The sequence below is a fragment of the Oryzias latipes genome, chromosome 19, assembly GCF_002234675.1.
Source record: "Oryzias latipes chromosome 19, ASM223467v1".
In the NCBI taxonomy this organism is placed as follows: Eukaryota; Metazoa; Chordata; class Actinopteri; order Beloniformes; family Adrianichthyidae; genus Oryzias; species Oryzias latipes.
Window position 1 is genome coordinate 19,136,865 of NC_019877.2, and position 25,544 is coordinate 19,162,408.

Here is a 25,544-nt window from a genome sequence, read left to right on the forward strand (position 1 = left end):
TTTCTATTATTCTGGCAGTTTAAATATGAGTGGACACCACTTCCTTCCCCAGTCCAACCTTTCCAGTCCCATCCATGCAGTTAAGCCGTCACTTTCTTTCAAGGTTGTGAATTATATAGTACATTGTCTACTCCCCAAAACCATAAAACCAACTTTATGGACCTCACGTGACTTTTCACAGTCTGTAAGTAATATAGGTCTATACAATCTTTGGTAAGGGAGTATTTTTACCAACTTCAGCCTGGCCTATATGCCCAAAAAAAAGCCAAGGCAGCTCTGTTATTGTTTTCTTGGATTTTACCAGCAGCATATTTCTCTCATGGAAAACGCACGTCGGTGCGGGGAGAGTCAGAGGAGGTAAGACAGGACAAGGTTTTTCTCTCTCGCTCTGTCTGCGCGTAAATGGATACATAAAACAAATAAATAAAAAGTAAATAAAACTTGCGTTGAAAGTTGACGGCTTGTCTATGTTCAACAAGTCTTAACAGATCAGTTCTTGGCGTGGCTGTACCGAAAGTTGCGATGCAGCTCTGTTTTCTCCCTAAGGAAAGTTTTATTTTTATTCTGCATTTATTCTGACAGACAATCCAGACGCGCTGCAAACGATTGACAGAAACTTTATTTTCAAGCGCTATCAGTTCACTTACAAATACAAAAGCTTTTTTGGCGAAAAAAAAGCTTACATCACTGCCTATCCACAGAATAACCCTTTGCACAAAAAGTTTATCACATTAACAGGTTGTATATAGTCTTTTGCAATTACTTCTAAACAATAATAATAATAATAATATGATAGTAATAGATGCACAAAACATCCTAGAGCTAAACATTGGCTTGTTTATGAAAGTTTATGATCTTGGCCACAAGTAAACCATCAAAAATAGCAGTAAAAGTCACACTAAAGCGCTTTCAATGACCCCGGAGTACATTACATTCAATGAAAAGCAGCATATGGTTTTAAAAGTTGCCTTGCTTTTGATATTTTTATTCTTTTTTTTCTTTTTTTGTAACTATACAATGAATTTACTCCTGTTAGACCGTCAAGAAGTTATACAATAGACAGAAAACACTTTAAAGAGAGAGCAAAGAGAATGGACGAACAATCCCAAGGATATTTACAGATTTATGATATTTTTTTCAAATACATCTACGCTACAACAATATTCAACTAAAAATGGCATGTTTAAGAGCACAGAATACTTCTTCTTCTATCACAATGGCATGCTGAAAGGTGCTGCGCTTTTTAAATAGCTTTACAGTACTCGTAATTGTTTTTTTCACGTTCTCTAATTTACTCTCCCCAAAAAGTTGTTCAGTTGTGGAAGGCGCTGCCTCCCGTTACAAGACTCATGCTTTTCAGTTTATTGTCCTTCTTCCACTTCATCCTGCGGTTCTGAAACCAGATTTTGATCTGTCTTTCCGAAAGACACAGGGCGTGGGCTATCTCTATCCTCCGCCGTCTGGTTAGGTACCTATTGAAGTGAAACTCTTTCTCCAGCTCTAGCGTCTGGTAGCGGGTGTACGCAGTTCGGGCCCTTTTCCCATCAGGTCCAGTCATATCTACAATTTTACAGAACATCCAGAAAATTAGCACAACTGCACTGAAACAACAAGAGCGAGGACTTTTTCACGGTTTTGTTATTATCACATTGACTTTTTTTGTCTTTCTGGCTTGCTGGGCGTGCGTAATGGACATAGGGGTCACATGAAATGAGCGGATGAAAGGAGGGAAGGCATGCAACCAACAGCACACACAACACCACCATTTTAGTCTTTGATTTTTCTCCCTAAATGCTCATTTGGACACATTTTTAAAAAAACCAAACATCCAAATTGGACGAATCATCCTCTCCAGGGGTCTGTCAGCGAGTTAAACGCGGACCCCTTCCAACAAGCTCACAACATTTTTACAAATAAAGCCCTTTTTCCTGTCAACCACGCCAGCCTGTTCACTCATGCAACACCTGACAGATGAATGACACGGCCGCAGTGTGACATCCTTTCCAAACAAACAAAAAAATATGATAGATTTGGAAATATACCATGGCTTATGTGCAGTTTCCGCATCCAAGGAAATATTTGTGGCGTTTGGCATTCGTTTGCTGTTGTGGTGGAGGAGGTGGCGTTGGGTTCCTGGTGCTGCTGCGGCTGCTGTTGCTGCTGCGCCCGGGACCCGGACCCGCCGCTGCCGTGCGCGCCGTCTTCGCTCTCCGTGGCGACAGAGTTGTCCTCTATCTCCGTGAAATGCGCGCCGGTGGCTTTGCTGAGGGCACCTGAGGTTGCGCTCCGGTCGGAGGGAGGCGAGGGACTTTTCAGTTCCAGAGGCTCTCGGCTGGCTGTGGCGCACGAAGGCGGCACCGAATCTGGAGATGAGAGCGAGCAGTTTGGGGTCTGTCTGTAGCGCGCGTCCGGACCGAATCCCCGGGCGTCCTCCCGCACGGCCCCGAAGTGGCCGCCGGTGTTGGTGCGGTTCACAGTTAGGTCCATGCCATTGTAGTTGTAGCCGAAAGACCCGGAGTGCATGGTGCCAGGGTCTCTGAAGGAACCGCTCACAGCGCCGTTAGTCCCATAATTTAGTAACTGATAGTCGGAGCCATTTGGATAGCGCCCTGAGAACGAGTTTACAAAGTAAGAGCTCATTTGCTTGGATTTTTAAAGCCTCGATTTGTAGATCTTTGTCGCTATAATCCTGTGTGCTTGCACGATTTATGGATGCAATCATGAATTATAAGCAATGAAGCCCTACTGTACTTTGCCAGGTATGCGGCCAAATATGGGAGAGCGTTCGGGAATCACGTGCCTTTGTTGACCAGTCGTAAATCCTCACTGATGACTTCAAGAGGTAATTCATGCTCCATGGTTACAAATGATGACGAAATAATGGTCGTTAGGCTCCAGTCAATGGTGCCTCCCCGCTGCGCTCCGAGATGCGCACGGGGAGAGAGCGCCATCGTGCGGACACAGGTGGCATTGTTCGACCGGGACCAGCTGTCAGGCCGCGGAGACAATCCATCATTTATATAACAGGCGGGTAAAACAGGCCACAAACGGCTCAGGTAACACATAACAGAGACTCTTCCGCTGCGCCTTTGTCATGTTTTGGCTCCGCGTGTCAAACTGGAAATTATCATAACCTTTACGCAGAGTTTATGTCAATTTATTGTGACTTTCAGAGGCATTTGAGACGCCGATCATGAGGATGCTAATCATTTTCATGCAAATGAAAAAGGAAGAGGAGTTTTTATGTGTACATCAAAAATCCTTTATTCATATTTACAATTCCCTTTAAACAAAATATTGCACACAGTATCCAGTTGTGCATTGAACACACAATTAACAACAATAAATAACATGAAACATATCTCATCTGTACAAATGGAACCGTTTATGGCACAGGTGTAAACGACGAGCCTACAGACTACAAAGCACAGAGTCACGGAGCAGGTTCACGAGGAAGGACAACACATCTGCAAATGTCGAGAAGTTTGAATCCAAATGCAGCAGGGTCTATATGGGGTACTGTAACAGTGTCCAAAACTAAACACAGAAATGAAATAACTTTTTTTATTTATTTTTTTGCATAGTCCCCTAAATAAATACACAAGCACAAAGACAGACAGAGGAGGCTCTGATTATGCGGACAGTGTTGCCGTGCAGAAACAGAAATAAAGACCACGCTTCTAACATGAAACTTATGTACAAAGACAATATACATCAGAATAGTTCCGGTGAGGCGCATGAACCCACAACCAAGAATCCTATTCCATAGTCTCTTCAGCTCTTTTTTTCCGCCTGTTCCTCCTCCTCGGGTGTCTTTGATGGGTTAAGGAGTTTGTTCTCCTTTTTCCACTTCATCCTACGGTTCTGAAACCAGATTTTGATCTGTCTCTCCGTCAGGCACAAGGCATGGGAGATCTCTATTCGGCGCCTCCTGGTCAGGTAGCGATTGAAGTGGAACTCCTTCTCCAACTCCAGGGTCTGGTAGCGGGTGTATGTCTGTCGGCCCCTGCGGCCACTTGTGCCAAATGGACCTGCAATTACAATAACAAGTTTAGGAAAAATGTGTGAATAAATTAAGTGAGACAGTGCGTTTAGAAAAAAATCACATTACAAGCTTAGGTGGTGCTTCTAAAAAAGGAAGGGTTTTATTGCAAAAAACAATTTGATTTTCATTGTGTCAGAATTTGCCAAACTACTTTTGAATGTATTAACTATTAGATTATTATTAACCCCCTCCCCCCTCCCATTTGGCCCCACTGACAACATGTACTACAAAAGCGTAATTTGGGCATTTTAAAACCATAATTTGCATTAAAATACGTATTTATAGACCTAACAAAGAAGTAAAAGGATGGTATTTTTTTAAACACATTTTTTTAAAGAACCAGGTGACTTCCTCTAACAGCTAAATCGCCCGCGTGTTTCACACATTTCACACAATTGATCAATAAACAATATTCACATATTTAGATATTTTAATTCCTTTCCGACCCTCCAGCTGCTGCTTAACGTCAGTTTTACGCAACATCTGGAAAACGGCCGAGTGTGACGACTTGGAGGTCGGTTCAGAGCAGGCCCGGTTCGTGCGTGCGCCTAGTGCGCACGTCCAACTAACATTTGCAAGTGTTGAGATACTCGACGCCACGACGGCGCGTGGGGATCCGCGCGCGATCATAAGTTTTATTTAAACTCACAGATTCAGAAATGTTGAAAGTTAACTGAGAAGTACGTGCATGCCGAGTTTGTGAAAGGTTGGTTTCGTGCACTCCTTAAAAACAAAACAACAACAAAATAAGGGAAATATGTGTACTCACCGGCGGAGCACGCGTTCATCCTCTGCATCCACGGATAGATCAGAGTTGAGGACTTGTCGTCGATGCTGCTGCTCATGCTGACAGTTTGCTCCGGGCATTCCGCTTTCCGCTGCTGATGCTCTTGAGTTACAAACAGAGGCTGATCCTCGCGGCTCGAGAAGGCGCAGGAGCCCTCTGCGTCCTTGTAAAAAGTCCCCACCGGGTTGTAGTCGCAAGGCGCGCCGCCACCAGCGCGACCGTAGATCGCCGCGGCTGCTGCGCCCGTCTGCTGGTAGTAAGACGCCGGATAAACCTTCTCCTGCATGTTGGCTGCTCCATATGTGGCCGCGTTGGAGTAGTGTCTTAACGGGTCGGTGTATCCCGAGGAATATAGCGGTATCTGACCAAGGAGAGAGTCCTGTCCTCCCGGCAGAGACACGGGAAAAGTTGAGTTAACGAAATAGGAACTCATTGGGTGGACAACGGGGTGTATATACTCCGGAGGAATATGATTTGTTGTCTTTTATAGTCCAAGTGCTTTTGCCATTACTTTATCGGAGATTTGGTTTTTGCTGAAAGGGGGGGTTGTGAGGTGCCTCTGAATGCAGAGGGGAAGTGTACCATCTGATCAACCTCTGGCCAATCGCTGCCGTCTGTGCTTGCACTATTGCACCCGTGGGGGGGCTCTTGTTGCGCGCAGGGGTCCCCGGTGAATCGAAATGAGGCGCTCCAGCCTGTCTGGCTTTACGCACGCTTTCACGGACACCCTACTGGAAAAGGCTTGCATACTTTATTAACAGCAAGCAGCTGCATATTTTTTAGTTGTATGCAAACGTTACACAACTATACAAACACTAACAAACTCCTCCAACAAACTCGTTCTCTCACACATCGAAGTAACGCAGAAAGTGCGTCTCACTCTTCTTCATCTGCCTCAAATCCCGTCTCCTTAATTAATCCTTCTCAAGCCATAAACGCACTAATAAATTGTTTTTTTCTCACAGCGGCCACTGAAAACCTCTACGGGGAGCACTGACTGGTTTAAATAGAAGGACTGCGTCAATAACGCCAATATTTCACTCTTCAAAGGTGTGAGCTCATCGCCAGTCTACAGCCACCAAGTGCACGCAGACGTGAGGGAAGCGTAGAGGACGCTCAAGCACACCATCATCATCATCACCATCATCACCATCATCATCCCCTTACCCCACCGTGATCAAGACAACAATAGTCCCTCACGTTCAAAGGACAGTTAAGTAAAGAGAAAATGTGCATAAAGTTTGGGCGCCATTGCGCTGCATGGATCACGAGTTGCAGCTGTCAATAACGAGTGTTCGGCAGGAATAACGCAAATCAATTCATAATGATTTTTGGCTTTGAGAAGGCAATTTTGACATTAGAGCAAAAAAATTAAGTCATTGATTGTTTCAATAATAATGCCATTATTATTATTATGCTGAAGTCTAGACATTTTCAATACAATGACCAGTTTTTTTTTTTGTTTTTTTTTTTGCAGAACGGTGCGGCTTTGTTCAAATGGGTGTCATGTTTTCTATTTTAATTGCTCATTAATCCTCTTAGGTACACTTAGGTTGTATGGACTCAATTTCTCATCCAAAAGGAATTGTTTAGTAAGTCCTGAACTAATAAAGACGGACTCTCCGCTGCGCGTATTTTACCTGAAAAACACATCATTTGAAACATCGAACTCAAAATATTATTAAATTTGATGTTTACTTTAGAGCATATTGTCAAAGGGGTTGGCCTTAGATTATTTAAAAAAAACACGAGTTTTTTGGTGTCTGTCAAAGTCAACTCACGTTGTTGCTAAAGAAGCGCAGAATGAAACAAACACGACTTCAAGCTTCATCAGTAACAACAAATAGATAAAATAAATAGACAAAAAAAGAGCATAAATTCATCATGATATCTGAGATTTTTATCAGAAAAAAGGCAGGTAGTATCATTTCCTGGCACCTTAAAGATGGCGCAAAATGCAATTGAAATTCAAGGGCCAGAGCTGCGCAATGTGAAAAATAAAAGTCGTGTCAAGGTTCAAGAATAAATACCAAACACAAATCCCATAAAACATTAGAGATTATGTGAAATCGTATGACTTTTAGGTGGACTGATTTCCCCGAATTTGAAGAAAAGCGTAGCTTAGCATTGGCGCAGGCCTTCTCTGACCTCTATCGCCACAATCATCATCAAAGTCAAGCTTGTCTCACGTGCAGTCGCACCAACGTCTCCAGTTTAACTTCAAATGTGGGAATCATTTTTTTAGTCAATTCATTTTGGTAGAGGGTATGCTATTGTACCCCGCAGCATCTTAGGGGTTAACAATCTGCAGACGTCATTGATGAAAAAAATAACAAGAGATGTTTTGCTTTGCCATTTTTGTAGATGTGGATTTTTGTGAACACCAGGCCTGGTGTGGTAACAGCAGCAGCAGAAAAACATGGTGCCCTTACCTTTGTTGATAATCCATCATTCCCAGTGTGTGTGCCACTCTGGAGGAGAAGATTCCGCTCTCTGACAGTCCTTAAAAAAATCCCCCTTTGTGCGAGTGACATAATCAAAGTAATCCTTCCACTTCACTGTGATGATCTCTCAATTTTCGCACATGTTTTCTCACAAGTGCATCCACGTGAACATGGCGCACACGCCGAGGCGCCGCATACAGCTGCATTTGGAGAATTCTAAACAGAGGGAATCTGCTCACCCAAATAACGCTCCACAAAAGCATAAAAAAGAGAAAAAGCTTGTGTTTCTTCTGTTAAGTGAAGGAGCGGTGGAAAACAGCAGCTGCAATATAACCTCAGGGGAAACAAGTTCCCATTCCTGCTGCCCACATGACCGCCAGCAACCAATCCCTGCACCGGGAAAGTCGTAAACTTCCATGGCAAAGTTGTAAATTTTCATAAACCGCGGCGGTTTTTGAGCTTTAGACACGCTTTCTCTTCGCCATTTTTATTTTCTTAAAAATAGAATATTTGGAGGTTATGGAGGTGACGGAGGGCGTAAAAATCAAGTTGGAAGGTGCAGGTTTATTGAGAGAGACAGATGTTTTACTCAATATGCGCAATCGGTTCTACACAAGCTGGTTTAAACGGGTTGTTTACCTTTTAATCTTTTTGTCAGAATGTAAAAACGTGAATTTTTATTTGTTTCAAAGACACAAAAAACAAATGTTCCCACATATTTCCCGTTTTTTAATGCGTCATTTCTTAGCGTTTTAGTTAATATTATTTAAAGAGGTAAGAATGATTTAGATGAAATATAAACATTTCTTCCAGTTTCGCCTGTCAATTAGTCTTTTTTTCGATTTCAAGTCTACAGGCTTGTCTGTAGGAAAAAATAAATAAAAACAGCGTTTACATTTTAATTCTGTTTTTGGCCAAAATCAATTCTGAAAAAGCGGGTTTGCCGGGTTTTCTTTTTTGTTTGTTTTGTTATAGTTAAGTTCAACTTTTCAGTTTCCAAAAGGGATCTTCTCAGTTTTCGGGCTGGTGTGTTTTTTTTCTCCAAAGAGGATTTCCGACATTTAGAGACCCAATAAAACCATAAATTCCTGAAATACAACAGTCCCTCACAACCTGTATCTCTCTTTAACCCCAAAAGAGTAAAACTCTCGACGAAATCTTTTTAATAAAAGCTCAGGAAAAAAATGCCAAAAGATCTTTTTTAATTTGTTATATTGGAAAAAATATTAAAGACTTATACGCCGTTTTTTTTTTTTTTTATAAAAGGCGAGGCGGCTTGTTTATGTGTTTTTTGTTGTTTTATTTTTAAAGCTAAAAAATGTAAAGTTAACATCGATTTTCGTAAGAAAAAGCCTCACGCTTTATTAGTTTTATACATATACATGTATACATGTATACTGTACATCGTACGAAACCTTTAAATTTTGTTTTTTTTCTTTAACAACAAAACACAGAAGCAAAATATAAAAAATGAAGAAAAATGTAAAAAAAAATAACTCTTAATTCATTAAAAAAATTTAAATCTATCTTTAAAATAATTTTGCTGGAAGCGTTTCAAAAGTCACTATTATTGCAGCATAAAACAAAATTAATTTTTGATGTATTTTAATATTTTTGTTTTGTTGACTGAGTTTTTTCCATTTTTATGGGGGTGGGGGGCGGCTGACGCTGTTAACAAAGAAAGGGAATGAGGAGACATTGTAAAACTTTATGGCCTACAGCTGAGAAAGAGAGGACTCCAGAGAAAACAGACATTTGCTCTCAAAAATGAACAACACGTAACAAAAAAAACTTTTTTATAAGCATCAACAGATTTGCATTTTAGGAAAGAAATTTGACTCTGATTTTGATGCAGAAGAAGATTAGACTTGATTAAAAACAAATCAATGATTTAAAAAAAAACATTTTACAAACATTTCACAGTGTCACAAATCTTATTCTGATTTTGTCAAATTTGATTTTTATTTCGTAAATAAGCCTTAAATAATATCTAAAAACCAAAGCAAACTTTTTTTTAATTTAAACCATGTATATTATTTTCCAAAACATGTCTCTTGGCTTTGGGTTCAACTTCAAAGAAGTTTAAATTTATTATGTTGCTTCAAGCCCTTTCTTTTATTTTGGCACAGTTTGTGAGTGTTATCTGATCACACAACCTTTATTGTAACTGCAGTGCTTTTTCCTCACAGCCCTTTGCTTTGCTGGAGAGCTCTGCGACTGCTGTTGCGTACAGCATGAGAGAAAGCCGGTCTGCTGACCACTGGAGCAGGTGTAGAGATTATAACAAGGCTCTCCAAGGCCGTAGCATCATGAGGACAACACACGCCTTGCTTCTGGACCTTGCTCATAGGGGGGTGGCTGTGACGGGACCCCACATCTGCACAGGAACTGTTCCTTCTGTCCTGCTTGACAATCAAAGAACAGCTCACTGGAGAGAAGGAAGAAGAAAGGGAAAAAGTCCAGAAATTAGAAAACTTTGACATTCACTTTAATTTTGTAGACACAAAAAGAGAAAACAAGCCTTAAATTTTAACATTTAGTTTAAAAAAAAGTTCCTTTTTACACACATCCTAAACTTATAAGGAATTTTAAAAATATATTTTAAACTTCCTTAATTTAAAATAAAAATAACCCATTGAAGTTAAAACTTTAAAGCAGACCATAAAAATTCAGAGCATCTTTTCAATGCAGACCTGGCCAGCTGGCTTTCTGCAGGGGTCCAATGCTGCTGCATTTCTCCCTGGGCCTCTTGAAGATTTCAGGGTTCAAATGCATTAGGGAGTCACTGAAGTTCCTCCGGGTGATTGCCGGCCTGAGCAAACACTGCTGAGGCAAGATAGAGGGGAGCTGCTGCAGAGACAGAATTAAGGAAATTATCAATAATATAGGGCAACTTAGTTTGGCATCTCAAATATTTTTTAGAGTAAATTAAATCTTTAAAATATTTTGATTTCTCATCTTTTGATGGATTTTAGCATCTATTGAATACATGTCTGGCAACAATTTTAATTTCTGCCTGATGCAGCAAATAAGTCCCATCAAACAGGGTTAGAATGAGGAGCAAATATTTTCTGACAAATAAGTAAAAGTCACAAAAATAGCATGAAAATCACAATTAACAATCATTGATCCAAGAAGGATAAGAAAGAAGCCAATCAGGTAATCTGTCATTCGTTTTCAAGCAGAAATTGAAATTTCATTTAGAATTTCTACATGTAAAATCGTTAAACAGCATTAATATAGTTATTTTCTATAAAGAAAATATAACTTTCTTTATTTTCTATTAACTTTTCAAGAACATGTAGTAGATGTTAACAAAATATTTTAATTAAATTATTGTTTATTCAATTTTTTACCCAAAAAATATTTTTTTAAATCACATTTGTTCTAAACAATAAAAATATAATCAAAGTTAATTTTTTCCTGGTGTGTTTTTGCAGTATTTTCCGAAACAACAAATCCCATGTTGCTCAGGTTGACCTAGGCCCTTTTCCTCTCATGCATGCAGCATGGAAACTCTTTTTAATGAGAAAATTCCCTCAGAACATCAATAAAACCATGACATTTTATAAACTACAAATATGAAACGGAATCAAAGCCAAATTGAGGAAGAAATTTAACAAAAGACTATGTCAATATAGCAAGTGAAATCACTAATAAATTAAGTTACTTCAACAACAAAAAAAATCCTTATCAAAATGATTTGGATTTATTGCTGGTGCAGTTACCTTTAGTAAGATCTGAGCAAATGGTTGCTGTCTTTGTGTAAATGATGTTAAAGAATCCAGCTGAAATAAAGAATCTGATGAGTCAAAAACTCAGCTGCGACTCAGTCTGACAGCGTTGTAGTCTCACCGTTGCCTGCTCCCGTCTCTGATCCTTCTGCTGGCTGCAGGCCTTTTCAGAGCCCTCCGGAATTCCTCCTCCCTTCTTCTGGCTCTGTAGCAGCTTCTGAATCAGGTCCACCACCTCCAGGTCCTCCAGCATTTTCTTCCTCTGGACCAGAGCATGCACGCGCTCCCGCTCCTCCCTGACATCCTCCTCTGCCTGTTCCTCCGCCTCCTCCCCGTGCTCCTCCTGTGGGATTTCTGCAGCCTCTGGATCCACTGACTGGCTGCTCTGGAAGGAAGAACACACATAATAATTCAATTTGTGTTTATTGCATCCCGTGTTAAAGTTGTAAAACATCTACTGATTTACCCTGATGTCACATTTTCCTGACAGAACATGTGTATTTGATCATAAATGCGATTTATCCGATTACATTTGGAATATTGTTGAGTGTTTTTTAAATTGAGAGCGTTTGCAGATACTCAGAGGGGTCAGTCAGAAGAGGAGTCATTTATCCTGAGGATGAAGGTGTGTGACTCCCTCCTGTGGCATTTTGTGATCACTGCACCTGTGCCTCAGCCTGAGGAGGAGGAGGAGGAGGAGGAGAAGGCCTAAGTATCTGCGCCGGTGCTCGCCGCGGTTTGGCTCTCTCCCCCGCTGTCTCCCCCTGAAGATCCTTCCGGGGTCCCCCCTTCTGGTAGCGCTCCTTCTGCTCCTGCTTGACTTGGAGGTCCTGGAGCTGCTGCCTAAAGACACAAAGATATCACACTGTTTTAGCTTCATTTATTAAACACGAGTGAGGATGTTATTAACTGACAAGGCAAATGTTACAAAAGCTGCACCACACTTTAACATACAAACATTTTCTAAACACCTGTGAAGGATTCCTTTAAATACACATCACTTTGTGATTTCTACACTTAGCTCATGTCAATTTTATACAAATATCACATTTTAAAAACACATTTAAATGCTTAAAATGCAGTAAACTAAGACAAAAAAAATCACTGTTGTGAAAATAATCAAATAAAACCAGTGGAATAGTGGAATAAAAACATAAAAATAAAACTACTTTTAGACGGGAAAAAATTAAAGCCAATCAAATGCAGCTTTGAGTGGAGGTTTAAACTTGAGTTGTAGAAGCTCTGCTGTGGAAAGGAGGACCGTTGCATAAATTAGATGCAGTCACTGCAGTCACTCCTGGATTAGAGAACAAATATTTGTGAGATTAAAGATCATAAATCCTTCACACCAAATAAACTCAGCCTCTTCACCATAATTATTAAGAACAGATACAATGATCAGGAAGAAGTCCTTGTGATTTTACTTCTTTTTGTTTTAAATAAATAAAACACTGCTTTAAAAAAATCTGTGTTCCCATGTTTATAGTGTAATGTTTGATTAAAATTGCTTCTAAAAGTGCTCATTAAATCGGCTCATGGAGATCAAGTGTGAAGGAAGACCTTCATAGCTACAGGTTTAGAGTTTAATTATTGGAGGAGTGCAGGCCCATTCAGATAAGTGCCATCATTTGATGAAAATTAATTCTAAAATTGCATTTTAATTGTTTCAAATTATACAATTATATTAGAGTCCCATTAACAGGTATTCCAGCAGAGATTCAAACCATTCAATCTGCTCAGCAGTCATTCTAATAACACTAAGCTTTCACATGTTTTACTATGTTATCTGCACAAATACAGAGGCGCAGGTGACTGTGGTTTTGCTTGGTTTAAAGCTCCCTTCTGAACATTTAATAAAATAAATAACAATTTGCTTTTCCATTTAAGGTTATCTCAGTTTGAGAAAAATAATGCTTCAGTTGTGACATCTTAAAAACTTTAATGCTTTTGGTCACTGTTAAATAACTATTTACATTAACTAATCTTTAATAACACAAATAATTTATACTTTGCTGTGGGGATCACTTTGCAAGGGATTGATATCTAATTTCTTCACAACAAGAAACAAAAGGTTGTTGTCTTATTCACCCCACCAATTTTCAGAAATATGCATAATCTGATGAATTGGACATTATTGTAACCAGTAGAGCTTTCATATTCTACAAATTGACCCTAAAAATGCTGACTATAGCAAAAATTTCAGCAAATGAAGTGTTTCCATGGAGAACAAAATTTCACACAGATTTTCATTTTCTTTTTTGGCTAACACGTATGAAAAAAACAGAAACTGCTTTAACATCTGTAGTTAGATTCATTGTTAATGATGTGTCTAGAGGTAAAGCATTAATAAACTTCATATCATCAACATGAGGGCGTGACCATGAATCGCTCTTGAACAGACTTTCCGGGTGTTTTTCGACTCTCCGCTTCATTTTAGCGCATAATTAATCATTTTAGAAAGTTGAGAGTTTGCCAACATTATCAAGACGGCATCAACCAGTGAGGTGAAAAAATCATCTTCAAATAGAAACAGAACAAACAGGTGAATCACGTGATCACATCATATCTTTATGTATAGTTAAATATTTCTGTGAATGTCAAGCTTGTCTATACATCTGCCCACTTCAAAAAGGAACATTATATTAAATGTGAAACTTTTCATATTTAGTAAACCTTTTTTCAAAGTCTGATCAGTTTTCTCTTAAAGGTGAAACTTGGTGAATCTCTGACAGCTTTAGTGCAGACACGTTGACAGGTACCTTGCACACTCTTCTCTTGCTTTAGATGCTGTAGTCTCCTGGAAGAGCGAGCGGCTGTGCTTGAAGTATTTGTCGTACTTTTCACCTTCTTTTCTAGGATAGATCTTTTTGAATCCTCCAAGGTTTTTGGCCTCATACTCCTCCATCTGCTCCACTGTGACTGCATGGCTTTGACGCAGCTCCTGCGCCCTGAACAAACACAAACACTGGGACTGACTTCTGAACTGCACAAAGTTGCTACACAGTATCAGCAACCCAGAATGAAAAGCCCAACATTTTCAAATCCTTACCGGGCTTCTTTAGAACAAGTTTGCTGTAGTCTGTCCTTTGCCCTCCGTCGCTCCTCCTTGGTGATCTTGTGACGGTCACAGGCAGCCAGGTTGATCAGAACAAGCGTGTCATAAAGTAACGCATCTTTCACCTCACGGTCCAGCTGTGAGTCAGTGGTAAAACTGGGGGAATGGTTTACCTGGGCACAAAACAAACGCAAACATAAATTCAAATGACAATTTATTTACACAGCACTATTTTTTGATACAGAAAACCTAAAAGGTAGTTAAAAAATGTAGAAGCAAAAATAGCAATCATGATAGAAAAAACAACAACACACATACACATCCCACAAAAAAAAACAGTCCGTAAAATCAAAATAAAGAATGAGGAAAAGTAAAAACTACTCCAAAGTGAAGTTAAAGAGGATGATTTTTGAGTTTGTTCTTAAAAAACCTCCACAGTGGATGAAGCCCTCACATCCTCAGGCAGGCTTTACCACAGGCAAGGCCCATTCAGATGGAATGTGACCTCGCTCTGGGATTTTGGTTTGACCTTTGGGACCACCAGCAGACCTGCACCTGAGGACCTGAGGGCTCTGGGAGGGTCACAAGTAAATCTGATAAAAGTGAAGGTCCAATTCCATTAAGACATTTGTCTTACTAATAAAAGAAGCTTGAAATGGTACCTAAAGCTGCTGGGAGCCACTGCAAAGATGTAGAAATTGTTATGAGCTCATTCTTTCAGGTCCTGGTTAAAAGGCATGCCACTAAGTTTTGAGCAAGCTGCAGCCAATTGATAGTATTTTTCTTAATAAGGAAACACATTAACCTCTTAAGACCTGAGCTCATATTTGAGCTCACCCTCTCCACAGGGTCCCAGTTATGCAGGGATAACTGCTGTGGTAATGTAACCCAAATTTAACCCAAAATGTGATGTCCATGCCAGTTCTTAACAGGTTAATGAAGCAAAACAGAACAAACACATCCACCAATTTTAGCTCCTGGTTCTGAATATTTGTTGATAATATGCAGCCTCTGAGAACATAACTGCCTCAGCCGCTCACCTCCAGGACCCAGGGTTTGAGCCGGTGATCCAGCAGCACATCAAAGCCCAGAATCTCGAAGCAGGCGCTGCCGGCAGTGTGGTTGGGAAAGCAGGTGTGGTAATTATGCTTCAGGATGGGATGAGCAGAGATCAGGGTCTTTATGATGATGTCTTCAATGTCTTCCCACATCTTTTCTGTGTTGCAGTTTAGGGACTCCAGGTGTCTATTAAGGGTGGACAGTTTTCTGACAAAGAGAGGCCAAAACATCACAATAAATGTTGGCAGGCCTCTTTTTAAGAACAACAAACCTGACCCTGCATGGACTCACCGTTTGCTTCCTGTATCTTCATCGCGGACAAAGTTCTCACTGTTCTTGTTGATGGAGTAGTTAGTGAGATGCATGCACACATGCTCCTATTTGGACAAAAAAGCCTTTATTTGTCTGTGCCCCGCTTACAGAACAAGACTGTCGCCATTTTTATTTACTAAATTGTGAAAATGAAACCAAACAGATTCTGTGATTACACCCTTACACTGGTATGAAAATCAAACAGATCCAGCAGTGTAAAATAATAATTCTACAGCATGAAGGTCAGAGGGTTCAAGTGGAAGAGGCTGCTTTTTACGTCTTTATCTCCTAATAGGTGGAGTTTACGACACTTAAAAAAGAAAATGTTAGGATTCTCAAATACTTTTTGTCTAGTGTCAAGTTGTGCAAATATTCAGAGGTCAGTTTTAGAGAGAAAAAACAGAAATGTTTTTAAAATATATTACAATACAAATTTTTAATGTGTTGAGAAGTGTAAAACATGATTTTTATCTGGAACTTTTCCTGATTTGTCAGATTAAGTTTAAGGGTTTACATTTTGATCTGTATTTTTAGAATACTTTAGCAAACAGATACATTTGGCAATAATTTTGACATTGCACAGTGCAATGGATATTGCTGTTAAAAATATGTTTTTTTGTTTGAGAAAAAGAAAAACGATTAACATCCCACCAAAAATGAGCTGTTTTAGCTGCAGATAAACTTGCATTCTAAATTTCTTCTATTTCTGTGTCAAAAGAACAAAACACGCCACCTATTCAAGAGAGAAGTTGTAGTTTTGTAGAGATTTTTAGTCGGTTCTCACCACATTGGTGCGTGTGGGCTCGTTGTACTTGGAGGTGCAGAAGCGAGCCAGTCCCTCTCTGAACATGAATATGCTAAACGGGTCACATGAGGTCACCAGCACGTAGATCCTCAGGTCAAACTTGTATCCATCAATAATGAGAGGCTGCAAAGAAAATAGAGGAGGTGTTTGTTCATTAAACTGCTTGCAGGTTTTAAATGCGACGTTTAACTGAGCTTCACCTTGGAGATGTACACTTGGCAGATCATGTGTTCTTCGTGTTGTATGTCTTTACTGGACTTTGTGATGAAGATGCCTTTGCCTTGGCAGCCTGTGTCTGGCTTGCAGATGTATGTCTTACTTTTTTTGGCTCGGGTGTAAACTTGGAAGTCACTGTAACTGTGAAGCAAAATTGGGCAACAAATGAGAAATAAAATAAAATTGATATAAGAAAAAGGACGAAATTCAAATAAAGTTGAAACTGACTCTGCAGGAAGGCACCAGGTTTTTGGGAAGATGTTGTAGTCTTTAGGAAACAGCTTCAGCATGCGGTTCAGGTTTCTTGCCAGCGAGTCTTTGCGGCAAATCTCATTCATTCCTGGAAAGTGGTTGATTTTCTGCAAAGAAAAGGAAATCTATAACCTCCTCTAGTTCATCTATAAAGTTGGCTGCTTGTACAGCAGCTGCTCTGAAATGCCCAGCAGAAAATGAAAAACTCGAGCTGAAAAAAACATCAAGAGCCGTGAATATTATGCCCTGAAAACATGACTCGTAATCACCGGCTGACCAGCTCATTCTCTGCTGCGCAAAGACAATTACACAGTTAATTTCGGGGCTTCACTTCAGCTTCAGGGGCCTTTTCTGGTGACGGCTGTAGAACATGTTGGCATGCTCAAACTGATTCAAACACCTGGTAACACTTCATGTCCTTGACACGGTCCAGAGACACGGAGCAGTCGGTCCAGAGCAGCGTCCAGTCTTCATCTTCTTTTGCTTCTCTGAGGCCAAGTCTTCGAGCAGCTCGACGCACTGAGACAAAGCAGACATCACAGGTCATGTGGATGACTCTCAAGAGCAGCTGATTCTGCTTTTCTAATTTTACAAAAAATGTGGAGTATTTTCATTGTTTCCTTTCTTTGGATAACAGAAGTTAAAAAATGTCAGTAATTTAAGATGTTTTCAAATTATCTTTACTGCTAATTCAATAACTTAAGGTGAAAGGTGTTTAATGTGGTATATCTGAACAACTAGGAAGCAGTTGAAAAGTAATGTTGATGAGTTGGGTTTTTTTGCTTGTTTTTTTAAGAAAACCATTGATTTATTAATAGTTAGTAATAAAAAAATGGAAGTAAACATAAACAAATTAGGAAGTTTATGCAACTTTTTAGTCAAGTAGCTTTTACCCAGTCATCCAGCTTACAAACTAAAACCCTGGTTCATGGGATGACCTTTGACTGGCTTGAACCACCTCTGCTCCAAATGCAGATGAGAATAACAAAAAAGACTAACAAGACCTTAACACCACAAAAACAACAGTTTTATTTAGCTAAAATCCCTGGAAAACTGAGAACTGCTTTCATAATTCAGTTTGTTTTTATTTTTTATATTTGCATTTATTTTAAGTACCTATAATCTGTTTTAGGGGACGAAAAATAAAATTAGCTACCTGCTGTTATTCATGTTCACACATTTATCTTTATGAACAAATGTCTCCTTATATGAGTTATAGGTGTCTCATTTTAAGAAACTTCCGAATTCCATCCCTTTTTTCAAACCCACGTAATCCGGGTAAAGGTGAGAGACACCCTGGATGGTTCTCCAGTTCATCACAAGAAAATTCTAACTGTAGTGATACCATCTGTTAGTGATATCTGTTTTATTTTTGGAGCAGGTCAAACACAGCTCAGTGGCCGCTCATCTAAGGAGGTTGATGACCTCTTAAAACGCTCTTGGGAACCGGTTATGGGTTCAAATTTGTATCACAGATCTTAAACAACATTATATGTGTTTTCAGTTTCTTAATTTCTTAACTCAAATTTGATAAGTGAGCAAAAAATAAATCCCAGGTTGCATAAAAAAAGTTTTAAAAAACTATTCTGGTTTCAGTTAAAAATGTTTTTCCATCAATTCCAGAGGCTTTCTCAATTCTGAAGGAGAATGGTACATAGGAGGAAAGAAGTATTTGATCCCTTGCTTGATTGTTCACTTAAAAAGAAATTGACAGTCTGACATTCATTGAACAGGGAGAAAGAAAATGACAGAGAAAATCAAAAAATTTACTTTTAAAAGTTTACATACATTTAATGTGAAATTAATTAAGGGAAACAATTTTATCCCCTAGTAACTATTAGGCTATCTAGTTCACAAAAAGTTCTTTTACCAGCTCAATTTAGAATAGAGAAAGTGTCTTGGATAAGAGATTAAACTTCTTCAACCTAAAAAAATAAATAAATTGGACTTTTTGAAAACTATTTTCTGCTGTGGAACCTTCCTGAATGAATAAAAAAATCTTTACAGATAAATCCCAGGTTTGTACGTCTTAGTGCTAAGCATTATTTTGCAAACTTTTGTGTAAAAGTGTGTCCCTTTTTTCATTTTTGCCTTGTGGCTGTATTCCACACTCTAAGCAGCCTGTGTTTAGAGTGGATGTTTCAAACGACGCCATGGAGACTGAACCGATTTAAAGACCACTGACGGTTTTAGATCCGGTAAAATGAAAATGGAGATGCGTTGCTGAAACACTGTTTTTCTGATTCCAATAAAATTGTTGAGGATTTTCATTGATATGATATAACTTACCGCTTTAGAGGTTAATGACTGCAAAGTGGTGGTAGGAGAGAGTGTAGCCAGACAGCACCGCATGGTGGAGTGTAAGATGACTCTGGAGGTCAGGAAGAAAAAGAGAGGGAAAACAGAAAAGAAGACCAAGTGGTGGAAGCTACAGAATGAAGAAACTTGTGAGGAATTTAGGCAGAAGTTGAGGCAGGTCCTGGGTGGTCAGGATGAGCTTCCAGAGGACTGGGAAACTACAGCAGAGATTATCAGGGAAACAGGTAGGAAGGTGCTAGGTGTGTCATCTGGAAAGAGGAAAGACGGTAAAGAGACTTGGTGGTGGAATGAGGAAGTACAGGAATGCGTCCAGAGGAAGAGGTTGGCTAAAAGGAAGTGGGATGTAGAAAGGACTGAGGAAGGTAGACAGGAGTACAAGGAAGCACAGCGTAGAGTGAAGAGAGAGGTGGCAAAGGCCAAACAGAAAGCTTACGATGAACTGTATGACAGGTTAGACACAAAGGAAGGAGAAAAGGACTTGTACAGGCTAGCCAGACAGAGAGACAGAGATGGGAAGGACGTGCAACAGATAAGGGTGATTAAGGACAGAGATGGAAAGTTGCTAACAACCCAAGAGAGTGTACAGAAAAGATGGAAGGAGTATTTTGAGGAGCTGATGAACGAGGAAAATGACAGGGAAAGAAGGGAGGAAGATGTGGTTGTTGTGGAGCAGGAAGTAGCAGAGATTGGAAAGGATGAGGTTAGGAAGGCTCTGAAAAGGATGAAGAGCGGAAAGGCCGTTGGTCCTGATGACGTACCTGTGGAGGTATGGAAGTGCTTAGGAGAGACAGCAGTGGAATTTCTAACAAGGTTGTTCAATAGGATTTTAGAGAGTGAGAAGATGCCTGAGGAATGGAGGAGAAGCGTTCTGGTCCCGATCTTTAAGAACAAGGGTGACACGCAGAACTGCAGCAACTATAGAGGAATAAAGTTGATGAGTCACACAATGAAGCTGTGGGAAAGAGTAGTGGAAGCCAGGCTTAGGAAGAAGGTGGAGATTTGTGAGCAGCAGTATGGTTTCATGCCCCGTAAGAGCACCACTGATGCCATTTTTGCTTTGAGAATGTTGATGGAAAAGTACAGAGAAGGTCAGAAGGAGCTGCATTGTGTGTTCGTAGATTTAGAGAAGGCGTATGACAGGGTGCCGAGGGAGGAGCTGTGGTACTGTATGAGGTCGTCTGGAGTGGCAGAGAAGTATGTCAGAGTAGTTCAGGACATGTATGAGAGAAGTATGACGGTGGTGAGATGTGCTGTAGGTCAGACAGAGGAGTTCAAGGTGGAGGTGGGACTACACCAAGGATCAGCTTTGAGTCCTTTTTTGTTTGCTATGCTGATGGACAGGCTGACAGACGAGGTAAGACAGGAATCTCCCTGGACAATGATGTTTGCGGATGACATTGTAATTTGCAGTGAGAGTAGAGAGCAGGTGGAGGAACAGCTAGAGAGGTGGAGGTTTGCTCTGGAAAGAAGAGGCATGAAGGTCAGTCGTAGTAAGACAGAATACATGTGTCTGAACGAGAGGGATCAAGGTAGAAGCGTTAGGTTACAGGGGGCTGAGGTGAAGAAGGTGCAGGAGTTTAAGTACTTGGGGTCAACAGTTCAGTGTGATGGGGATTGTGGAAAAGAGGTGAAGAGGCGAGTGCAGGCAGGTTGGAGCGGTTGGAGGAAAGTGTCAGGAGTGTTGTGTGACAGAAGAGTGTCAGCAAGACTCTAAGGAAAGGTGTACAAGACAGTGGTGAGACCAGCTCTGCTCTATGGGTTAGAGACGGTAGCAGTGAGACAGAGACAAGAGGCTGAGATGGAGGTAGCGGAGATGAAGATGTTGAGGTTCTCCTTAGGAGTGACCAGGTTAGACAGGATAAGGAACGAGTACATCAGAGGGACGGCTCATGTTGCCTGTGTTAGCGACAAAGTCAGAGAAGCCAGACTGAGATGGTTTGGACATGTTCAGAGGAGGGATAGTGGATATATTGGTAGAAGAATGTTGGAGATGGAGCTGCCTGGCAGGAGGGCAAGAGGACGGCCAAAGAGGAGATATATGGATGTCTTAACAGAGGACATGAAGTTGGCTAATGTTAGGGTAGAAGATGTCCATGATAGAGTGAGGTGGAAAAGGATGATTCGCTGTGGCGACCCCTGATGGGAAAAGCCGAAAGAGAAAGAAGAAGATATAACTTACCGCTTTCATATTTACAGTTGGTGAGGTTGATCCACAATCATCTGAAAAAACAAAAAACAGAAGGACAGAATCTGCTTTGCTGCAAGCTCCTATAAAAGCCTCATTTCAAGAACTCATAACTGTCTGCTGAAACAACTCTGGAAAAGAACAAAAAGCCCTTTCTGTGCAACATACCTTCTCTTGCCTTTTCTCTTCTTCTTGGTACTGGGCAGAAAAGGAATGGAGGTGCAGGTCTCAGTTTGCCTGTCATCTTGTTCGTCCTCTCCTTGCTGTTCTATTCCACAACCCACATTGTTGGAGTCGGGACTGTCCACCGAAAGGCCCATCCTCTGTGAGCACAGACACAACCAAAGACCTTCATATCATTTTAAGCACTCATTTCTGTTTTTCAGAGAGGATTTGCATGCTTCTTGTTTAATGTGACATGGTGAGAAGCCCGACACTGAAACTCAATCAAACAGAACAAAGTACATGCTGTAAAAAGTGTGCATGGAATCAAGTTTCCATTTCCATTCCTCTCATCAGGTGAGTGCTGCACCTGTCAGCACGCAGTCACACAGACATGAATACGAGGTGGCGTGGCAGGACGGACACCCAGAGGGGCCAACACTTTCACGGCAGTGACTGGAAATAATATAGAAAATGAACAGAGCAGCTGGAATCAGACTAGACTGTAAAATACTTACTGTATTAGTATAACAGCTCCTATTGGTAATCATATTAAGAATAGCATGTAATGAGTCAGTCTTTTAATCACATACCATCAAAGCAAACCCTTCAACATGCAATTCAGATTTGTACTTCCAATTTTAGCTTTAAGCAACCAAGAACATTGTAAAAGAAAAAAAAAAGTAGGGAGAAATCAAAATTTTGCACTAATGTTGAAACTTCTGAGTTTTGAAAACTGAGAATTGGAATAGCCAAAAAAAGTGAAAAATTCAAACGTTTGAGTCGGACATTAAAATTCACTTTTCATTGAAGAGATAGGGATCGATCTTCATTCCTCCCTGTTTTTACTTATTTGCATTTTTATGTTGGTCCTGGATCTTAAGGCCAGGCAGTGTTGTGCTTGAGTCCATCACTGGGTTCAGTTTTGCACAACCAACGGTTTTCTTTTAGTATAGACTAGTGTGTGTATATATATATATATATATATATATATATACTTGTAGTACACTTAAATGGATTACTTTTAAGGTGAGATATGAAAATAACTTTAAAGAAATTAAATTACAGAACAAAGGGATTGACTCAGCGCCCCCCTTCCTCTGTGAATCTGTACTGTCCTGGGAGCTAACCGTCTCTGCAGCGTCTCAGCTGTTCACCTCTGCGTCCTGCCTGCTATCTTACAGGGTGAACGTGAGGTCAGGTTGATTCCTGGTAATTATTGTGATGGAACACCGAGGGTGCTGGTGCTTAAGAGCAGGGACATCCCAGGTCCACGGTGGGAGGTTAAGGTGCTGGGTGACGGTATTCTGATCCAGCAATCTAGATAATCCTGGCCCCTTAAATGCGAGCTTTACACTGGACCGAGACGCCACACTGACCTCAGCGCTGATCCAGTTACACACCTACAATTTCTCCAAGACTCTCTATTGTGCAGCAACAACTAGAACATACTCTACACAAATTACGCTTTTGTACTAGCTGTCCTCAACACACAATAGTTGGTCTCTAGCATAAATTATTTCAAATGTCAAGTGTTGCAACATAGTAATAAGCATTCAGGTGAAACTTTGACATGACACGCCAGTTTATTTGTGCAGAGGACACACAGCTGTAAAAATATTGCAACTCTGCATTAATTTACTTAAATCAAAACAATAAACACACAAAACGGGTTCAATTGTTTTAACAGTTTAGAATATAATGAGGATATTTGAATAGAATGAGTTTAAAAATGTAGTTTAAAACAGCTTAAATTAGCCAATCCTGCATCTTTTTGGTGCAACACAAAAACTCTATGAATTGTAGGCATTTTTGAGGCTGCAGATTTCTATGAATTTAGTGCTGATAAACATGGTTGGAATAGATAAACCCTAAGAAAACAGTAAAGCAACATTCAGATGATAATATGTGAAATGAGTTGTCTTTAAATTACCTGAAAGAATGATCAATTCATTAAAATAAACACAGCTCCTCTGACAACATCAGATTTCATCCTGTTATGAAAATATTATATACTCACGTGTTCAAGCTACATTTGAGTGGATCAAAGGATGGCGTCTTTCCCCAGAGGCTTTTTTCCCCAAGAGCTTTTTAAGAGGTCAACCTCTTCAGCTGACCGGCCACTGAGCCATGTTTGACCTGCTTCAAAAATAAATTTGATCAGATAGGTATCACTAAAAAAATGGCTCGGTCCACACGGACTCACCCACTTTTGGCATGGGTCTGGTAACCAGTTGGAAAAACCTGATACATCATGACATGGTGAAGAGAAAATGAGCAGGGCATCTCAGCAGGGAGCATGGAGAGACATAATCCCTGTTATTTGTTCACTGAAACAGGAGATGCACCTATCAGCGGCTCAGCTTGTTAAAGTCAAATCTGTGCTGAAAAGCACTACAGCAATGAGCGATGTGAATCAACACCCTCTACATCTATGCTTGACCAAGCTGAAACGAAGATCCTTGAGCTGAAGATTAGCCCTCCACTTAGGACATTAGAAGAAGGGCAGAAGCATAGGGAGAAATATAGTTTCAGCACAAGAGGAGAAACTGAACACTTGCTGTGGAAGATGAGCTGACATCATTCAGAGATCATGCAGAAAGGACTATGGGATGAAAGATGAGGAGGAAATTTGGGTTAGATAATATAATTATGATGATCAAAACACATAATTAATGAATCCATCAGTCTACAGTTGACAAATATCACATAGGCTACATTCCACCTTTGTGTCATAATTCTATGTAAAAAAAAGGCTCATTACACTTCTGCATTACTTGCTTAGTAGGGATGTAACAATTCATTTTTAACAACGATTTAATTTGTTTCATAAATTTTGGGTGCTAATACGATTCACAGTTGATGTTGGATCATTTTAAACAGAAAAGACTTGATCCAATTAATTGACTTATATGGATATAGTACATCTTTAGTCAAAACCTCAACTAGTGTGACTCAGAGAGAAATACCTGACACTGAACAGTGCAGGTGATGTTTTCCAGATACCTTCTATTTCTTGCAAGATAATCAAGTGTAAAATAAACATTTGTACAAAGAAAAAAGCAAACAAGAATTTATGGCAAAGCCATACTTATTTTTGTTTCATAAAGGTCCACCCACTGTTATTTTTCCACATCAAAATAATACAAACGAAACATTAGTAGAACATTCTAGCACACTGTGTGGTCACGTCTTCAGAGTGTTTCCACACATTGGACTGGAATGATGGCTTGATCATCATTCCAGTTCAGGTCGATCAATCTAGTTGGATCGTAGGAATATAAATCAATTCATTGATTAAGTCGATTTATCATTACACCCCTACCTGCCAGGTTAACTTTTGTTTTTGCTTTAGACCATTTTGCATGATTTGTTTTTGAAAAGGTCCATTTACTTAATGAGTGATAAGAAAGTAGACATCCCGTCACTCAAGCTGTTTTATGTAGCATTCTGTTAATTCATTAAAAAAATAATAAGTAACTTTTATTCAACAAATAAAAAACTTTTTTTCATAAGCCACATTTTAAACCATTTGCTAAATCTATAGATTATGAAATGCTGTTATTTATTTACATTGTTTTTTATTATAGAAAGGGCTTCCTCTGACATAGCAGTTTAAATCTATTGTAAATAAATGTGTTTTTAATCTCATCTTACATATTACTCTTAAGTAAACTATTAAGGTCACACTTTAACGAGCTGTATTGGTTGTGCTCACTTTACAAGCTTCAAATAACCTAAAACCTCCATTACTCGTCATTTTTTTCACAACAAAAATTAGACGATAAATGTAAAGTAAACAGTAAATTAGTGGCAATTAAAGAAAAAAATGAAGCTTTTTAATAGTGTTTCGGTCTAAATAATCGAGCTAAAACAAACTTTGTTGAACAACAAAGTTCACCCACAACTCAGCCCATGCTGCGCCGTTACCATGGCAACGAAACCCGACAGTGAGTCACTTTTAAGCCAACAACATTTAGCGACGGAGCTTTTGAAAGCAACAAGGACAGAAAACATGACGTTACCGGGAGGAAAGCATGTCCTCTGCCCGCTGACAGCAACCGGGTCCGTTTCCGAGCTTCTTTTGCTGCGCTGGACTTCGATGGACGCTCAGGACGAGGTGCTTGTGGCCGCTCAATGTAAACATGAATGAGCACGCACACAGTTGT

General features: G+C 39.9%; 3 protein-coding genes across 10 annotated transcripts; all 3 read right to left on the minus strand.

The window, feature by feature from the left end:
- Nucleotides 1-601: 601 nt before the first annotated feature.
- hoxb5 (homeobox B5) lies at nucleotides 602-3,050 on the minus strand. Its single transcript, XM_004080652.4, has 2 exons — nucleotides 2,043-3,050; nucleotides 602-1,560 (listed from the first exon to the last, which is right to left on the minus strand). The coding sequence occupies exons 1-2, from the start codon at nucleotides 2,638-2,640 to the stop codon at nucleotides 1,313-1,315; spliced, it is 846 nt and encodes a 281-aa protein (XP_004080700.1). The 5' UTR covers nucleotides 2,641-3,050; the 3' UTR covers nucleotides 602-1,312.
- Nucleotides 3,051-3,246: 196 nt separating this feature from the next.
- LOC101164012 (homeobox protein Hox-B6b) lies at nucleotides 3,247-8,502 on the minus strand. 2 transcript variants are annotated; one of them, XM_020712025.2, is made up of 3 exons: nucleotides 7,265-8,502; nucleotides 4,815-5,211; nucleotides 3,247-4,031 (listed from the first exon to the last, which is right to left on the minus strand). In XM_020712025.2, the coding sequence occupies exons 1-3, from the start codon at nucleotides 7,364-7,366 to the stop codon at nucleotides 3,775-3,777; spliced, it is 756 nt and encodes a 251-aa protein (XP_020567684.1). In that variant the 5' UTR covers nucleotides 7,367-8,502; the 3' UTR covers nucleotides 3,247-3,774. The 2 variants fall into 2 exon arrangements, with proteins under 2 accessions (XP_020567684.1, XP_004080699.1); XM_004080651.3 differs by lacking the exon at nucleotides 7,265-8,502 and having other exon boundaries at nucleotides 4,815-5,883.
- Nucleotides 8,503-9,057: 555 nt separating this feature from the next.
- Nucleotides 9,058-25,544, minus strand: ttll6 (tubulin tyrosine ligase like 6). Of its 7 annotated transcripts, XM_020712185.2 has the most exons (18): nucleotides 25,401-25,544; nucleotides 23,586-23,705; nucleotides 23,396-23,514; nucleotides 21,382-21,536; nucleotides 21,208-21,245; nucleotides 17,110-17,228; nucleotides 16,686-16,816; nucleotides 16,442-16,598; nucleotides 16,221-16,364; nucleotides 15,416-15,501; nucleotides 15,106-15,331; nucleotides 14,060-14,238; nucleotides 13,770-13,958; nucleotides 11,676-11,853; nucleotides 11,132-11,395; nucleotides 11,005-11,064; nucleotides 9,970-10,126; nucleotides 9,058-9,704 (listed from the first exon to the last, which is right to left on the minus strand). In XM_020712185.2, the coding sequence occupies exons 4-18, from the start codon at nucleotides 21,531-21,533 to the stop codon at nucleotides 9,460-9,462; spliced, it is 2,325 nt and encodes a 774-aa protein (XP_020567844.1). In that variant the 5' UTR covers nucleotides 21,534-21,536; nucleotides 23,396-23,514; nucleotides 23,586-23,705; nucleotides 25,401-25,544; the 3' UTR covers nucleotides 9,058-9,459. The 7 variants fall into 7 exon arrangements, with proteins under 7 accessions (XP_020567844.1, XP_020567845.1, XP_020567842.1 ...); XM_020712186.2 differs by lacking the exon at nucleotides 23,586-23,705 and having other exon boundaries at nucleotides 9,970-10,123; XM_020712183.2 differs by lacking the exon at nucleotides 23,586-23,705.